The sequence below is a fragment of the Halyomorpha halys genome, unplaced genomic scaffold, assembly GCF_000696795.3.
Source record: "Halyomorpha halys isolate HHAL.00 unplaced genomic scaffold, Hhal_1.1 Scaffold198.1, whole genome shotgun sequence".
In the NCBI taxonomy this organism is placed as follows: domain Eukaryota; kingdom Metazoa; phylum Arthropoda; class Insecta; order Hemiptera; family Pentatomidae; genus Halyomorpha; species Halyomorpha halys.
The window spans coordinates 528,858-546,018 of record NW_027113946.1 but is presented as its reverse complement, the minus strand read 5'-3'; the positions used below and the strand labels follow the sequence as shown (position 1 = coordinate 546,018).

Here is a 17,161-nt window from a genome sequence, read left to right as displayed (position 1 = left end):
ACACACTTTTAATATTGCTTTATACAAATTCATGACTAGTACATAAATTGTAGAAAAAATAAGATTAAAGAAAGTTAAATCTTATGAAACTTCAAAACAACATTTAATTTAATTTAACATACTGATAATACATTGTTAAACCAGAAACACCAATTACATTTGATATATGACATTAGGACTTAAATAAACAAATATTGTGTGTTAAAAAATATATTATTAACAAATAAAATGATTATAATGTGATCGAATATAAAGGAGTAAAAAATTCCTAAATGTACATTTAAAATAAAAAAAAAGAAAGAAAACACAAAAAAAAGTTTAAGTATTTCTGATGCCAAGAGCTTGTTCTAATTCTGCCCTCTTTTGTTGCACTTTTGTGTAAAAATATCTACAGACGGCTTCTTGAGCCCAGTTTTGATAATAGAATTCTGCTCGCCTTTCTTCTTCGGGATTTCCAACAACATCAGTCATTGTCTAAAAATAATATAAGAATATTACAATAACAATTTAAAAAGGGGGAAAATGAGTATATAGAAGGGAATTAAAGAAAAAAAAAATTATTACCTTAAGATCGCGGGTTTGAGATATTATCCATTTATTAATAAATTGCTGAGGATCTTTAGCGAAGCTCAAGAAGAACTCCCTGTTGGTCTTTAACTGATTTATTGTTTCAACAGTTTCATGTATTTTATTATCAAGACTCTAAAACATAAATGAAACTAATTAATATAGGATGTATATCACACAACTTCCACTAGCTATGCAGCTACTTTGAGTAGGATTGATTTCTGCTCAACAACTCAACAACAGCTAAAGCTATCACAAGTAAAAGTGGCCTAATCCACAAAATCTTAAATACTACAATATTTCGCACTATTTTTTCGTATAGATGTTTGATGCCTATATGAATAATTCTGTTTTTAGTCAAAATAAAATGAAATGATTGTGTACGCAACTAGATGGGTTAGGGTATGTCCAAGATGCACGCTGGTTTTCGTTCTGAGTTAGACAGTTGGCGTAAACCGTTGCCGAGTCGATGTGAGTATAATCATTTGAACTCACATAATAATAAGTGGGATTGATCATAATTTGTTCATTCTAGTTTCAGACAACAACGACAGCCACTCAATCTGTTCATATTCTGTGTGGTACAAAAATTAAAATTTTAAAAGGCCTAAATTTATCAAAGTGATCTCCAGGAATAATGATCCAGTAAGAAAATTATTTGAAAAGGACTCGCCAACAATGCTCCAGGTGTATGTCAGGATGACGGAAACCTTATAGATACACTATTGTCATCCACTTTTACTGATTTCACTAGATTCTGGTCCATTAGCAACAACAATTTTTCCAGTGGAAAAGAAAAATAAGAAACTGCTTAGTATTATAAGAGTACAAAGGATTGACTATATGCATGCCAACTTGGCACTGACTGTCTGATTCAAAATCCAGCATGCACCTTAGGTCGCTTGTGCTTTCATAGCTTATATATTTATTTATATATAGGTAAGAGAGAGTAAAAACTGATATATATATATAATGAACTTTACTTTAGTATTATTGTGGCATCATGAATAAAAACACTAAATTTGGAATGAAACTACCTTATACTATAACAATAAATATTATCTAAGGAGTCAGGTGGAAAATTTTCTATGACTCAAGGCTTTCTATTCTAAATAATTTAAATCACAAGGGTGAGATTTATGAAAAGATACTTATTTCAGACCTTAATAGACATTTAATTACTCAGAAAAAAAAACTTGTACATCAACGGAAAAACTAGTATAAAATCATAAATTTAAAAAGTTTAACATGAAAGATTTTTTTTTAGTAACTTAATTAATTTATGAGACTCTTATATGAATAAATTCTGAAGAGGCTGAATTTTAGAAGTTAACTTTCAAATAATCAGAAAATCATATCACCTGTATTTCTTGCTGACTGGCTGTCGATAAGAGAAAGTTATTCATCTGTGTTTTTAATGTGTCATCAACTTCTACATCGATGTCATAACACGCTGTTTGTTTCTGTTCAGTACCTTCAACACTAAAGTTAAAATACATAAAATTTAAAAAAAAAAGTAAAAATATCTTTCATTATTCAACCTTAGTCTAAGGGTATAATATTTTATTATTTATTTATTTTAAAAGAAGAAAATCTTAGAACTTCTCATTTCTTTTTATTTCTACATTCTGGACAAAATATTATTTAGTCCAACTAAAACTTATTTGTTGTCTTATACAGTTATTATTTTAAAGGCAATAGTTCTGTTTATAAAATATTTAATTACCAATTGTCCTATTATCTTTTAGACTGACCGTTTACTTGACTTTTACAAGGGGAAACTAAGCACCTGGGATCATTAATTTCAATGAAACTTTCTTTGGTGATACTGGGTAAAAAAATATTAGACATATGTCCAAGGGTTCTTGGTAATACTCTCCGGGAGCCATGAAAAATTGTTTTTTTAAGTTATCACACGCCCTCTTTGCCTATTTCTCTGCATATATTTAATGGTTATTATATTATAATCAATTGCTTTAGGACAAAAGATTGCTTATTGTATTAAATGTACAAAGTATTACAAAAACCAAAATTTGTCCTGAAGAACAAAGGAAAAATCTAGTTAGATTCTTTTTTCGCGGCTCTTGAAACTCTTAAGAACAAATTTTCATATAAATTGAATAAATTATTTTTATTTTTTTCCAATATCCTGTATTCATGAAATAAATTCATAACTGCTCATAATGCTATCCAAATCCAACATAACTACAACTGTTGGAACGCTGAATTTTTATAATAAAAAAATAAATTTTATTTTGCCCAGAACTTTAGCCTTACTGGGCTTTCACCTTCATTTTTTTTTCTTTTCTAAAATCATAAAAATTGCAATAACTTGGTAAAGGACAACACCACCAATCTGCACGAAACTTAAAAGAGGTTTAGAGCCGTCTAAACTGCAAGTAATGGTACGAACTGTACCTTCCCTTCATAAACAAATTTTCATTATTTGATATTGCTTTTTATCCCATAAAAGGGTATTAATTCTAAAAGATATTCATGTGAGTTGAAATAGCAGAAATTCGGCTTTCCAACATTTTTAGTTACATTTGATTTGGATAATATTATGAGGAGTTATGTATTAATTTTGTGAATGCAGGACATTAGAAGAAAAAAAAAAAAATCCTTTTTTTAAAAATATGAAAAATTGTATTTAAGAGTTTCAAGAGTCGCTAAAAATGAATCTGACTAGATTTTTCATAAACAAAATTTTTTTTGGTCTACTTTACTGGAAGCGACTTTTGGTTTTTGTACATTTAAAGTCATTTAATAATACAATAAACAATCATCTTTATTATAAAAAAAAAAATATTGATTGGAATAAAATAACTTAGGTGTATGCAGAGCAAAGGCGGCATATGATAATACAAAAATATTTAAAATTATTTAAAATATTATTTCCGGCTCCTTGAGTGCATTAGCAAGAATCCTCGGACACGAGCCTAATATTTTTCGACCTAGCATTACCACAATGTTTCATGGAAATTGGCGAGTCCACATGCATAGCCTCTCCTTATTAACTAGTTTAAGTCTAGATAACATAGCGATTCATATAATAGATTTATTTTTACAATGATGCGGTTTATATAGATGAAAGTATGCAATACCCTAATAAAAAAAAAGTATTAGCATTAAGTTTACGAAAAGTAGAGATTTTTTCGTTTTTTCCTGAACTACTGATATTTTAAGTGAACCAAAAAATAAATTTAACAGGATCATACTTATAAGATATCAATGAAGAAGGAATTGACTCCTTAATGATACATTTTGACTGAAATATGCGCATTATTACACTAACAATAGTAAAGAGTGAATGATGGAGTGGTGCATTTATAGACTAAGAGGCAGAATTGACTTGGTCACTGGATTACCTCTGAGTAATCTGACAACATTCCACAAAACATGAATCTCCTGGGAATTCAAAAGTATTTCATCAAACTTCCACATACTGCAGCAACAATAACAATATTTCAGCCACAGATTCCAATAAAATATGACTTCCATAAACCCTTTTAGGCAAATTTACCTATACATTTATATATTATTATGAGGTGTAGATAGTTGACCGTAGATTACTGATTGGAGAATATGGCCGGAGAGTACGGTCAGCAAAGAAAAACATTAATAAACAAAAACATTAACTAGCATGAATAAATATTTTTTTGTTTATTTATATTTTTCTTTGCTGAACGCACCCCACCGACCATCTTCTCCAATCAATTATATAGATTAAAATATGAACAATTAAGCCATTTTTTAAGAAGAACAAGACATGTAAAGATTATACCATATTAACTTTAAATATGAGAAGAGATATTTATAGTTTGGAGATGAATAGAACCTTTAAGTGTTTTCAGAAAGTTATTAATAAAAGAGGAAATTAAGCATATAATTTACCAATAATAAGGTGTTAGTACGACTATAAGGAACATGTTTTTACAAAAATCAGCCATGGCGATTAAACAAACTCCCTCTTCCTACAATCATAGTACCCTCATATATCAGGATCCTCTTAAAGAGGATACTATGATAGCATACCTGATAATATGGTTGATAACAATGGGATCTGGAGGATGAAGTAGAGGATTGAGGCGCTGCGGTATCTCAGCAAACTTCATCCTGGGGCAACTAAATGTCTGTTCCAGATATTTGTCACAGTTTATGTACTCTCTTTCATGTGGATCCTAAAAGTAACATTAATAATTATAAACTAGCCCACAATGAATATTAAACATATAGGAATTTAAAGTATTATTTTTGTTTTTACATACTTGTAGTTTGTGTGTTTTAATATATTGCCAAAGTGCACTTATAATTACAGGCCTTGTTTGAGTGTGAACTCCCAGAAGACGAGCAAGTCGGGTATCAAGCTTGAACTGTAAAGGCTGATAATCCAAAAGCAGTAGGATGGTACATCTGACATTTTTATCACCTGGTCTTTTAACCTAAAAAAAAAAAAAAAATTACAGACCTTTACCAAAATTTTAAACGAAAATGTCAATTTAGGTGATGGTGGGAACAAATTATAAAGTAATCTCAGTAATCCAAATTGCTGTAAAAAAAAAAAAAGTTACTTTTTTTTTTTAGAAAACTAAACAGAAAATAACATTTTTCAAATGCACGTGTGTAAAGGACATTTTTAACTTCCCGATCTATAGGAAAGTTACTGCTATAACTGTAGAAATCAAAAGTGGTAATTTTTACAGTTTTGATAACAGGTAATCTAATTCCTTTGAAAATGTTCATAATAAATTTGGTTTGAATTCAAAATATGTAATGTCTATTGCATAATTCATTTAATTCCGTAAAACTAATTCAATTGATAGCAGAAATATGAACAATACAAATTTTATTGGTGAACTCGTTTTTCGTTTTAATCAAATCCATACAAAGAATATTTTTTTATTTTTATTTCTACTTTTTTCACTTATAAATTAACAATATTATAGTTTTAACAAATTAAATTATCACTTAGATTACTGGGAATGTCTAAAGGAATGAAAGAAAACAATTTTTCTTCTCTTTTTAAGACTTCTAACGGTTAAATTTCCAATAAAATAGGTTAAAAAAAAAATAAATAAATAAAAATAGTTTTGTATACTCATACTGTTGAATTTTTTTTACACCATTTTTCCTAATAATTTCTTTAATCTGAATACCCTCCTGCAGCAATTAGTTTGGATTACCAAGATTATACTATGTACAAAAAATACAGGTCTCAAGTTTTTGTGTTGTGATACTGGCTGTTAAAGCCCAAAAGTTTGGTTTCTTTTCAATTTAATTTTTTTATTTACTTTCCAAGTGATTTTTCTACTTGTCCAAGTTCATTTTTAAAGTTATAACTTACTTTGTATTTTAAATTTGTTAAGTAAAATAAGGGACAAACGGAGGTTGGTTTATTGTGGTACATGTATATGAATATACATCACTGTGGTGTAGCATGTATACAGTACTGCAGGAAGTGGGATTAGGGCATGGATACAGTCGGCAGTTAGTATTTACGAGGCATTGGAGCTGCCTCACCCACCAACTCGCCACTATTCTTCAATCCTGTGTTCGGAGCTGTCAGGCTTTAGAGCTCTCACCCACCGACTCATGGTCATTCTTAAATCAACCTGTTTCATTGTTATTAGCATGAAGAGCGACCATCTTGGATGATATATTAGACTGAAGATGTATTGTTGATATGCGTATATCAAAACCCACGACCCCCTGCAGTGAGTTACTATTTTTTTTTTTTGTTTCAAATAATTAAAAGATTTAATCATTTGTTTATTAAAACTAAAAGAAGTATTAGTTTGTATACTTGTATAAATATTTTATTACTTTGTGATTCATTTGTTTTTGTGATAATAGGATATATTTTTTCATTTGTTTGTATTTTATTATCATTAAATTTTTGTTTATTAAGGTTTATTAGAAGGTAAATACACTAATTCTAAACATACCTGAAAACCATCTGTTTCTTGCGTGGTAGGAGTTCTGTGCCATTCAACAAGGTGATTATCTGGCCCATACAGCTCTTTGTCTAACTCGATTACAAGACTTTTAAAGAATGAGGAAAACTTCCTCTTCACCTGCAACGGTGGAGGCTACTTCAATTATCTATTGTTCAAAACTACATGTAAGATGCTATCCGAAAATAACAGGACTTTTAAGAAATTTAAGTGAGGTGCAATATCTTTTGCTTAGCAGTATACAATTAATAAATGAGTAGACAAATTGATTTAAATGAATTATTAAACCAATATAATATTGGTTCCGTAGTTTGGTGATAATGGTTCTATGGAAATAAAGAGTGAAACTAACTGTTTATGAAGACAAGTTTAAACGACATCAATCCAAAATACATTGCCGATTTTGTTAAATTACCTGGAATGTGGCTAAAGTTATAGAAAAAATATGAACTGCTACATACTTGCCCGCATTATGATAAGGGCTGTTTTACTTTAATAATTCCTGAAACTTTTAGACAGCATCTCTTTAACTAAAGTTTTAATGCATTAAAAGTTATAAAATTTGTTTGCCAAGAAACCTTGTTAGGATCATTTTTAGAATCTTCCAACAGTCTTCCCTCGACTCTCAGCTCCCAGGATGCTACACTGCCTTCTTCTGTCTCTGTTGCCTCTTTGGCTGGATAGAAAGTATTAGAAATAAATATACGTAATTTCCTTTTTTGCTTCATGGGACGTTTTAATGCTTCCTGTAAAATGGAAAACAAACTCCTGTTAATGTAATTCAGGGTTACATTAGTAAATTGTTCAGCCAGTTACTTTAATGGGTCATCAAAGTACACCAGAAATCATTTATAAGGTCCTTGGAGAAACTTTACAAGGCACCTTTTTTAACTAAAAAACTTTGTATCAGTTTCTTTTCAAAAATCATTGAGCCAATGGCAAGAAAAAGTAAAACAGCATTAATAACTATATATGTATGTGTATATATATGTATATATATATATATATATATATATATATATATACACACAGACACATATATTTATAATATATAATAATTACATTTACATGTAATTAAATTCGTGTACATTTCTATTTCCGTAGCCAATGACAAAATAATAAATAATACGGTAGATAATAAAATCATACAAAATAATAATAAGATATTTTTATATAATGCCCAGTTAAGAAATATACCATGATAAAAATGGTAAAACTGAACATTAAAACAATGCTTTGTGATTGTGTAAGCAATGTAGGTCTTTGATCTCTTGGGACTTTGGGGAGAAATCAGTATAGACATTAGGCTAAAAACCACCTCTGCTTAACACTAATATAAATAAAAATATTTCTTAAAATTTCCTGTAATAGGTACCTGAATATCGAGCCTCTTTCTCATGATCGTAGAATCCAGTTTCCTCTCGAATGCCAGTAGGTCCATATAAGCTTGTGACTCCGGCACCAGGTCTCGCACCTTCTGGGGTAAGATCTTATCTGCCAGCTTCTTCTTCTTCTTGCCACTACTTCCACCAGCGGATGTGTGAGGAAACTCCCTGTGTGCCAGCACCAATTTGCACCGCTACGTTAGCATTCAAACCCAAACACCACTAACTACATCATGCATAATCCTTTAGACATAGACAGTCCCGATCATAAGTATTAAAATCAAAATGATGATCCCAGGGTGTCTACCAAAACCTTTCATGGAATTCCTTTTTTTTTTTTTTAGAAAAATTCTAGATTGTTTTAAGCGGATGAAATATGTATGTAATGATATATTATTACGCAATAAATGACAAAGATTATTAATTCATATGCTAATTGACAATAGAAAACGAAGTTCTATGAATTTTTGAAATAATACAGATTATTGTTTATGACAAAGAATCAATGAATACACCATAGTACTTTGGACATGTCATACGTACACTTGTATTTCACTATCACACGAAGTTATGATAAATAATAATTCTGATATATGACAATATATGCTCACATCCCTTACCTTCACATCTAGGTTTAAAGAATTCCCTAAATTTTAGAGGTTTTCCAGGTCCAGTAGACACTCTGGATACAAATGCCAAAATAGCTCGTTTTCTGTTTTCAAACCACAATGTTGTTGTGATCTACATGCAAAACATTCCACTGAACTATCAATAACTGTTGAATAAATACAATATATTGAACTATTTCTGAAATAAACCGATAATTTCAATAGTTGTAATTTTAACAAGCTCCACTTAGAAAGAAGTAACAAAAAGAATCAAAACAATTTGGGTACAAAATATTATACCTTTGAAGATCTTCAGAAGATATGGATTGTTTTACAGCGAAATCATAACTGCAAATAAACCATAATACTATCTGTAAATAAACCTGTTTTTCCCTTTTAATCCCTAAAAGTACTTCATTTAAAAAAAAAAAAAAATTGCGCTCATTGAATATTTCTCATATCCTAAGTATTAGATATTTATTTTTAACGACATGTATAATATTAATAAAAGGTAGTAAGAAGTTTCAAAATTTTGCAGAATTAAAATAAAATAAATAATAAAATGAACATAAGAACAGATTACAAGAACCTCAAAAATTTCTTGTTCAGGTAACCACAGCAAGGGCCATGTTGATGGATAGACAAGGGGCACCTGCCTTAAGAATGATAATTGTTTCATTTATTACCTTCAGATAAACATATCCATTTTTCAGTTATAACATCATTAATTTTTTAATGATTATATTTACAGCATTTTTTTTTAAATCAACAATTTAAGTAATTCTAATTACTCGCTCTTGGCACAGTTTTTCTTAACACAGCCCAACCCATAGTTATCAATTAAGGTCGTGAAATGGGGGATAATGTTACACTTAATATGTACCTCAGATATACGTTTAAATATAAGGGGTAAGCTCAATAAGAAACTAAACTATAATTCATTTTGACATGAATGTAAAAACACAAATAATGCAGATAATAAAGAATTATTAAGTTACAAATATTACTCGGGATCTAACCATGTAAAAGATGAACCTTGATAAATTGAATAACATAGGAAGACATTAACATTTTGATAACTGGTGAGAACAATTATATTGTTAATTAAATATAAATAACGGCACCATATTATAATAATAAAGAAAGACAAGGAAAAAATGGTTAAAAAAAGTAAAGATATTTCTAATAGGGCAAGAACATGAATACAAGTACAGCAAGGAGACAATTAAACAATAAATCATGATAACTTTAATAATGTACAATCCAATAATTATTCTTTTGTGTCGTATGTTTTTTTAACCTTAAGAACAGATAACTATGTTGTCCATATCTGTGGCCGGATAATTTCATCTAATAAAACTTTTTTTAAAATGAAGTCTTAATTGCCAATTAATGATACTGAGAAATTAAAACATAATTATTTGAACAAGATAAGTATTTTAATGGATTGGAACCATGACGTAATGTTGCTTAATATAAAGAATTTTTTGAAATATTGAATTAGCAATAGAATTCAATGAAAAATGACCTATACCTAATAAATAGAACATCTAAACAAAAACTCAATACGATAAATTTTTGCAACAGTAGCCTCTATAAAGTGGAAAGAACTTTTATACATATTAAATTGTCTGCATGTACTTCAGTATTACGAATGAATGTTCCGTGACATGTATCATTCCGAACTTTTCTCTAACTTTCTTTCCATTCCTGTCTTCATAGTAACATAGTCAGTTTCATCTATTGTTATAACCTTATCCATTAAGTTATATTTACAATGGAAGTGTGCTGTACGTGTGGTTTAGTAATGATGGTGGACACTAAACTGTGTGCTCTAAGCATTGAGACAACAATGAATAATACCTAAGTGTATGTAAATATTTGTATATATTTATTTAATGTAGAACAATTTTCAATAGATAGCAAGTTCCTACTTTTTGCAAAATAAGACTGTATATTCTACGCACATATTTTAATTACACAGTGATTATTATTTCTAAAATCAACAGAAATTGTTTTTAAGAAGTTGAATTTCATAGAATTCATTATACCGAGGTCAACAAATTAAGGCGTGAACCTCAATGTAACAAAGTTTTGGCCATGTGAACCTCAATAAAATAAAACTTAATTTTAAAAAACTCAATATAATGGATTTTTTTTTCTTTCAAAACCTCTTGAGATGCATTACAATCAGATTCCATTATATATAAATATCCACCTTGATTCTTTAAAAATGATGTTTTGTATCTCGATGATATAGATAAATGGTTTTACTTTATCTTGATAAACCAAAATAGGTAATGCATTTCATACATACTTTGTTTTCTTTATTATTAAGTATGTCAAATAGTTAACATCTTTGAATTACAGCAGTATTGAGAAAATCAAAATGAAATAATAAATGAGATTGAATCAAATATGAAAATATAATGTTAGAACTTTACTTGGAAAAGAAGCCACTGATTATAAAATGAATTAGATTAACAATGAATTTAATTAGCAAAACAATGAAATTAATATAATTAGTAAGCTTTTAAGAATATTAATGCTCAGACCACAACAACATTGTTAGATAAAAATGTTAAAAGAAATTTCAATAAATTACTGGTATACTTGTAGAAATTAAACAGGAAAGGAAAACGAGAAATTTAATAATTTAGTGAGTAAATTTATTTCTATTTCCATTAAAAGATTGAAAAACAAAATGTAAGAACTTAAAAAAAAAAGTTAAAAAAACTTCTCATAACTTCAAAAACAAGTCAAAGTTACTTTTATTTATTAATATGGAAGGTTATTAGTTAGCCATATGTGATGATTGTAGGATGATGACCCACATTGTGGTTAAAAAAAAAGTACAAAAGTAACAGAAAAACTATTTATTAATACTAGGGTTATTCATGATCTTAAGTTGAACATCTTCAAGTGTGTTAAATGGAAAAAGCTGTGCTAAATGGAGGAATATTTCCTTCTTTAACAGACCAGCTGAGCTCCACACCATTTTGTCTATTGTCTTTTCGATAGATTAGTTGTTCGTAGTTGGGGTTTGGTTTGTGTTGTTTTTTATGTTCTTAAACTCTAATAAGGTAATGGATACAAATAATAGTAAATTAATGGTAAAAAGAAGCAGAGTAAACAAGAAACAAGCGAGATGAAGGAAAGATGATGAGACAAAGCTGTTGAAGACTTTATTATATCGAAAAAATTATAAGTAACAACATTTACCATACTTAATATTTAACACTACATCATGAATAGGCCAAATAACATAAATATTTTTTCTGCTATTTTAGTACATTTTTTGCCCGCCCATCTGGACCATCTTCTTATTTATAAACATTCCTAAAAATTTTCTAAACCTGTAATTGACAGCTACAAATTAGATTTCAAGTGGTATATTTGTGCATCACAAAGCAAAGGAAAAGCTGAATATCTCACTTTATAATTTTCTGTTTAGCATTTATTAACCCTTTCAGTGCTGGAGGCCGATATATCAAATATCGGCCCATACCTAGTAGCACTTTACTATTCGCATTACAAGGAACTCTATCTCAAAATAAATTTATAATATGTTATAAATGGTCTAATTTCATTACAAGAAAATTAAAAAAAATTAAGTTTTTCAGTTGTTTTGGATGAGATAATCCGTCTGGCACTTACCATGTATCTTGGAGTTATTCTTTATTTTTGTTATGCAATATTATTAATTTTGTTACAAAATTTTTTGGAAACGTAGTATATACTTTGTAATAAATGGTCCACATTGTTCGGTCTGTAACTCCTATAAAAAGGAAGATATATTTCACTTCTTGGAAGCATGTTCCATGTATAGCAAAATAATATTAAAATATTTTGGGCAATGGACCTGCTCTACAGAACAATTATTCACTTTGATAAAAGGCTATAATTGGTTGGAGAGCTTTTAGCAATTATACATGCCGGGCTATGCAGGAAAGAGCTCAGTAGGTTAGTATTTGAGGGAGTAACGACAAACAGTTGTCACAATTGCCTTGTTGCGGTAACTGAAATACTGTATGTTATTTTAAACTATTGACAAATAAAAATTATCGTTTTAATAACGTATATCTTAAAAGTTTTATTTTTATGTTTTAATTAAAATTCCACGCAGACTTCGACAGACAGATGTTTTTCCATCATCTATATGTATTTTATAAATTGTATGGATCTATTTATTTTTTTTTTTTTAAATAAAAATTTAAATAAATGGTCTATATAAAGTAATGAGGAAATACGTTTTCTAAGAGATAACTCAATTTTTATTTGTAGAATTTTCAAAGAATATAGAAAAATTAGTGTCATTGTTTTATTCTCTATTTTGTCAATAATACACTGTTTTTTGAATTATGCAAATATTGTGTTTTGTTTTTAAGATCCTTTTTCCAAACCCCAGTAAAATTGTGAAATTCGGCCGGTTTTGCATCGGCACCTCTTTTTTTTTTTGCCCAGCACTAAAAGGGTTAAAATTATAATAATAAATTTTGCATTTTTTTTTTAGATAAAATGATTCAGCAAGAGCAGTAATAACATGTGTATTTAGTCAATCTTTTAAAAGAAAATATTTGGTTTCTCTGTTAGTTATTGTTAAACATTTCATTTAAAATGCATTTGTTAATAACAAAAAATGGTGTTAATTGAGTTCCATTCTCTACTTTCAAGAAAAATTGGAGGTTAGTTAAGATCCTAAGCATATCAGTGTTTAGTAAAGCATTTAAAAAAATGTTAATTACATGCTTATCTTTTGAAGAGTCACATAAACCATGTCAGGTGAGTTTTTGTTTTTAATTAGCAAAGCTGGCACACAGTAGTTTGAATACATAATAATAATAATAATGGTAAAAATAATCATTGTATGACGGAAAAATCCATTAACGTAAATTTAGAATAAAGAGGTGAAATACTAAATGAATTTTATATATATTAATATCTCGTTTGAGACTGATTTGGCTTATCAATTATAATAAATTGTATCCATATAGTCTTAATAGTTGATAGGTCTCTAATGTTTCCGTCAATCTGGCTGTTCCGAAGAACATCTTAATTTTAATATCACAGGATCTATTTAAATTATTGAATCTATTACACTTCCTATAATTATTATTATTATTTGCACTCTGTTAAAACTATTATCATCAACAAATGATGATTTGGTTTAATTGACCAAATTGTGCTAAGGCAGAATAGCCTGCAATCATTTTAATAACTTAACTGCATACTGTGATATTAAAATTAAGATGTCCTTAGGATCGGAAGTTACAAATTGATTGGCCAGATTGGCCGAAACATTAGAGTTGAAGTAATCAATTAATAAAGACCATTGATATTATATGGATACAATTTATTATATTAGATATATTAAAAGAAATTACTGAAGTAAGTTATGATTGTTTAAACTTAAAAAGCCAAGATAAAAATCAAAATACCTTAATTAATTAAATTCAATTCCTGATTTCTGTTATAAAAAAACTATTTTTACATTAAAAGTATCTAACAAAAAAAAAGAAAAAATATCTGTATGGTTTTTGATTAGACATTGAACAAATAAAATATAATATACACATAAATATTCCACAATAAAAAAAAAAAAAAAAAATTCACAAAACAAGGACGATAATGTTTATAAGTACAAGACCTCAACATTAATACAAGGTAATCGGTGAATTTACAAAAACCAAAAGAATTTATATAAAAATTTTGAGTAATATTTCTTTAAAACGAAAATTGGTGCAATAATTCAAAATATTAAAAACAAATGTAAAAAAGCAGGCTTAGCTAAGATATACCTCAAAGTTTACTTAAGTGTAAACTTAAAAGTTTAACTGTACCTTTAATAACAGCCAAGAACCAAAATCAATTGGTGTGTTTTAGTGAAATAGGGTAAAATCAAATGGGTATTCTGGAATATTATGGCTATATATGTCATTTCAAGACTGTATAAATAACTTATTAAACTTTAAAGAACTTGAATAGATAAAAAAAGAAAAAAAACAAACAGATTTTTGACTAGACTATTATAACACTTATTTTCAGGAATTAAAAAAATTTAATAATAATAACTAAACATACCCTTTTGGTGGTTGCTGTGGGGGCCTAACATCACTAGGTCTTTTCTGAGACTGAGGTATCGGTGGCCTGATAGGGTTGTACGGTTGCTGCTGTGGGCGAGGCATCATCCCGCTTCCCATACCACCTCCCTGCACAAAGCCACCCGGCCTCTGTTGCAACTAATGCACAATTGGTGATCAAACAGAACTCAATATTCCAAACATAAATAAAATAAAACAAAATATAACAAAAGGGAAAAAAAACCCAATACGTAATGTTATTGATTTCTAAATAACTTGTTCGTCTAAAAAATTAAACATATATTGTTTTAAATAACTGTCAAGAAATAGGTTGTAAAAGCAAATGTCAATGCATTCTAAGAGAACTCTTATACTTAAAACAAAATACTCAGATACCAAAAAACTATTGTTCTAATAAAAACTACAAGAACAATTGGAGATTCAATGAATAAATCTGGAAACAAAGGAAAAGATGGAAATATATGAGTTTTCAACTAACACAGTGAACATCATATATACATGTATTCAAACAATATATATGAGAAGAATAAAAAAATCAAAATAAACTCAAAAAATTTACACAATTAAATACGCATAGATAAACTGGAAATTTGTAAACAAAATCTAACAATAAAATAATAGCAAAACAGTTTTCAAGAAGTGAATCTTGAATTATTTTTATTTGATTTCGATAGAAACTATTTTATATAATTTCTTAATTAAAACACTTAAGAATTAGAAAGACCCCGAATCTATACTTTGGATGCCTGTGCTGACATCAAGAAAAGAAACAAAAATCAACATACTGTGTAGGAAAAGTTGGAAAAAAAAAAAAAAAAAAGAACACAACTAATATATGCTTTACGAACCAAATTTTATCAATAAAACAGAAGGATTTATGAGCAATATAGGTAGAACTTTACTTGATCTTAACCTGCTTCAAGTAAATACCTCAAAACAAAGAAAACATAACCTAAATAATAAGCTTCCATGAGCTAATCAAAATTTCAAATTTCATTATTGATTTTGTGTTATTGTTTGACTTGCTCTATGAGAATTTAAGCAAAGAAATTACCTACATACATGGAAAATTCATAACAGCATAAAACATGAAATGAAACCAATAACTTACAATCACAATGAGTTGGCCTACTGACTGTTAAATGAATGACATAATGCTACATCCTTTTATATATAACAAATAACTTTATTTTATCATCAGGGAAGTTCATTCAAAGCCAATTTAAAGTGAATGAAGTAAGAATTAAGTAAAATAACAAGAACCTCCAACTATATTGATCAGATACCTCAACCAGTTAAGCCATTCCTTCATACAAACAACAAAAGTTCTTTTATTTATTATATATCGTTAGATATGCTGTAAATTTTGTTAAGTTAATATAAAAGAATGCTAAATACATTTCCTGATTTTTATTTTTAAAATATCAACAACAGTAAACATCTTATCAGCAGTTGATATAACGGTCAAAGGAGTATTATTTTGAGAGGTATGTGAAAAATATAAAATAAACTCACTGGAAACGTAGGGGTTGCATATTGTCTGAGGGGAGGTCCTGAAGGTGAAGGATATCTTTGTGGTTGCTGAACGGGGCTGGGAGTCGGCTGGGCCGGAGGAAACCTTTGCGCCATCTTTAAAGCACTAACTCACGGCCGGCTTTTCACCAATATTATACTCAGTGTTGCACCCTAGTATTGCTGAAGTCGAACAAGTTATATTAGATAATATTATTAGAAAGACATTAAGTGTATATTAATAATTTTTAAACTAAAATTAGCAGATAACAAAATTTATGACATTTGTAAAAAGGAGTAAATCATATTTATATTAATTTTAAAAATGGAGGGGGGAGCCACATGAGGCTATTTAGAAAACGTTTTTTAAGCATGGTCACGTATGCTTTAATAGCTCTATTAAAATTGTTATCACTTTCTAATTCATTTTAAGTTATTAATTTAATAGTTTTATTTAAGTTTTTATTTTTATAAGTGGTTGAAAATCATATTTTTAGAATTCACTAAAAATTGACTATTAATAATGTATTTTAACCTCATAATCCATCTATTTCTCATTGATAATGAGTTTGAAAATCTCATTAATTAATATTATCAGTATTTTCTAGTAATCTTCTTGTTCACATTTATGTGAAAATCTACAACTATACCTGGATTTTCACATGCATGTAAACAAATAAGTATTAACTGCCCATTTTAAATGCACAGCTCTTCAGAACTTAGACTGTGGTGAAAAGATGTATGTTCAAATGCCTATAATAAACTGATTAACCAGTAAAGAGAAAAAAATTACATTTTAAATCAGTGTAATAAATTATTTATAAAATAATTTATTATGCTGTTTTAAATATAATTATCTTTAAAGCACTAACTCACGGCCGGCTTTTCACCAATATTATACTCAGTGTTGCACCCTAGTATTGCTGAAGTCGAATATTTTGTCAATAATACACTGTTTTTTGAATTATGCAAATATTGTGTTTTGTTTTTAAGATCCTTTTTCCAAACCCCAGTAAAATTGTGAAATTCGGCCG

General features: G+C 28.6%; 1 protein-coding gene across 4 annotated transcripts; it reads right to left on the bottom strand.

The window, feature by feature from the left end:
- Positions 1 to 194: 194 nt before the first annotated feature.
- Bap60 (Brahma-associated protein 60) lies at positions 195 to 16,288 on the bottom strand. Of its 4 annotated transcripts, none has more exons than XM_014418478.3 (10): positions 16,131 to 16,288; positions 14,596 to 14,753; positions 7,897 to 8,074; positions 7,100 to 7,267; positions 6,513 to 6,656; positions 4,836 to 5,009; positions 4,603 to 4,748; positions 1,929 to 2,049; positions 565 to 702; positions 195 to 474 (listed from the first exon to the last, which is right to left on the bottom strand). In XM_014418478.3, the coding sequence occupies exons 1-10, from the start codon at positions 16,242 to 16,244 to the stop codon at positions 319 to 321; spliced, it is 1,497 nt and encodes a 498-aa protein (XP_014273964.1). In that variant the 5' UTR covers positions 16,245 to 16,288; the 3' UTR covers positions 195 to 318. The 4 variants fall into 4 exon arrangements, with proteins under 4 accessions (XP_014273964.1, XP_024219419.1, XP_014273966.1 ...); XM_024363651.2 differs by having other exon boundaries at positions 6,513 to 6,641; XM_014418480.3 differs by having other exon boundaries at positions 7,897 to 8,041.
- Between the last annotated feature and the right edge of the window lie 873 nt (positions 16,289 to 17,161).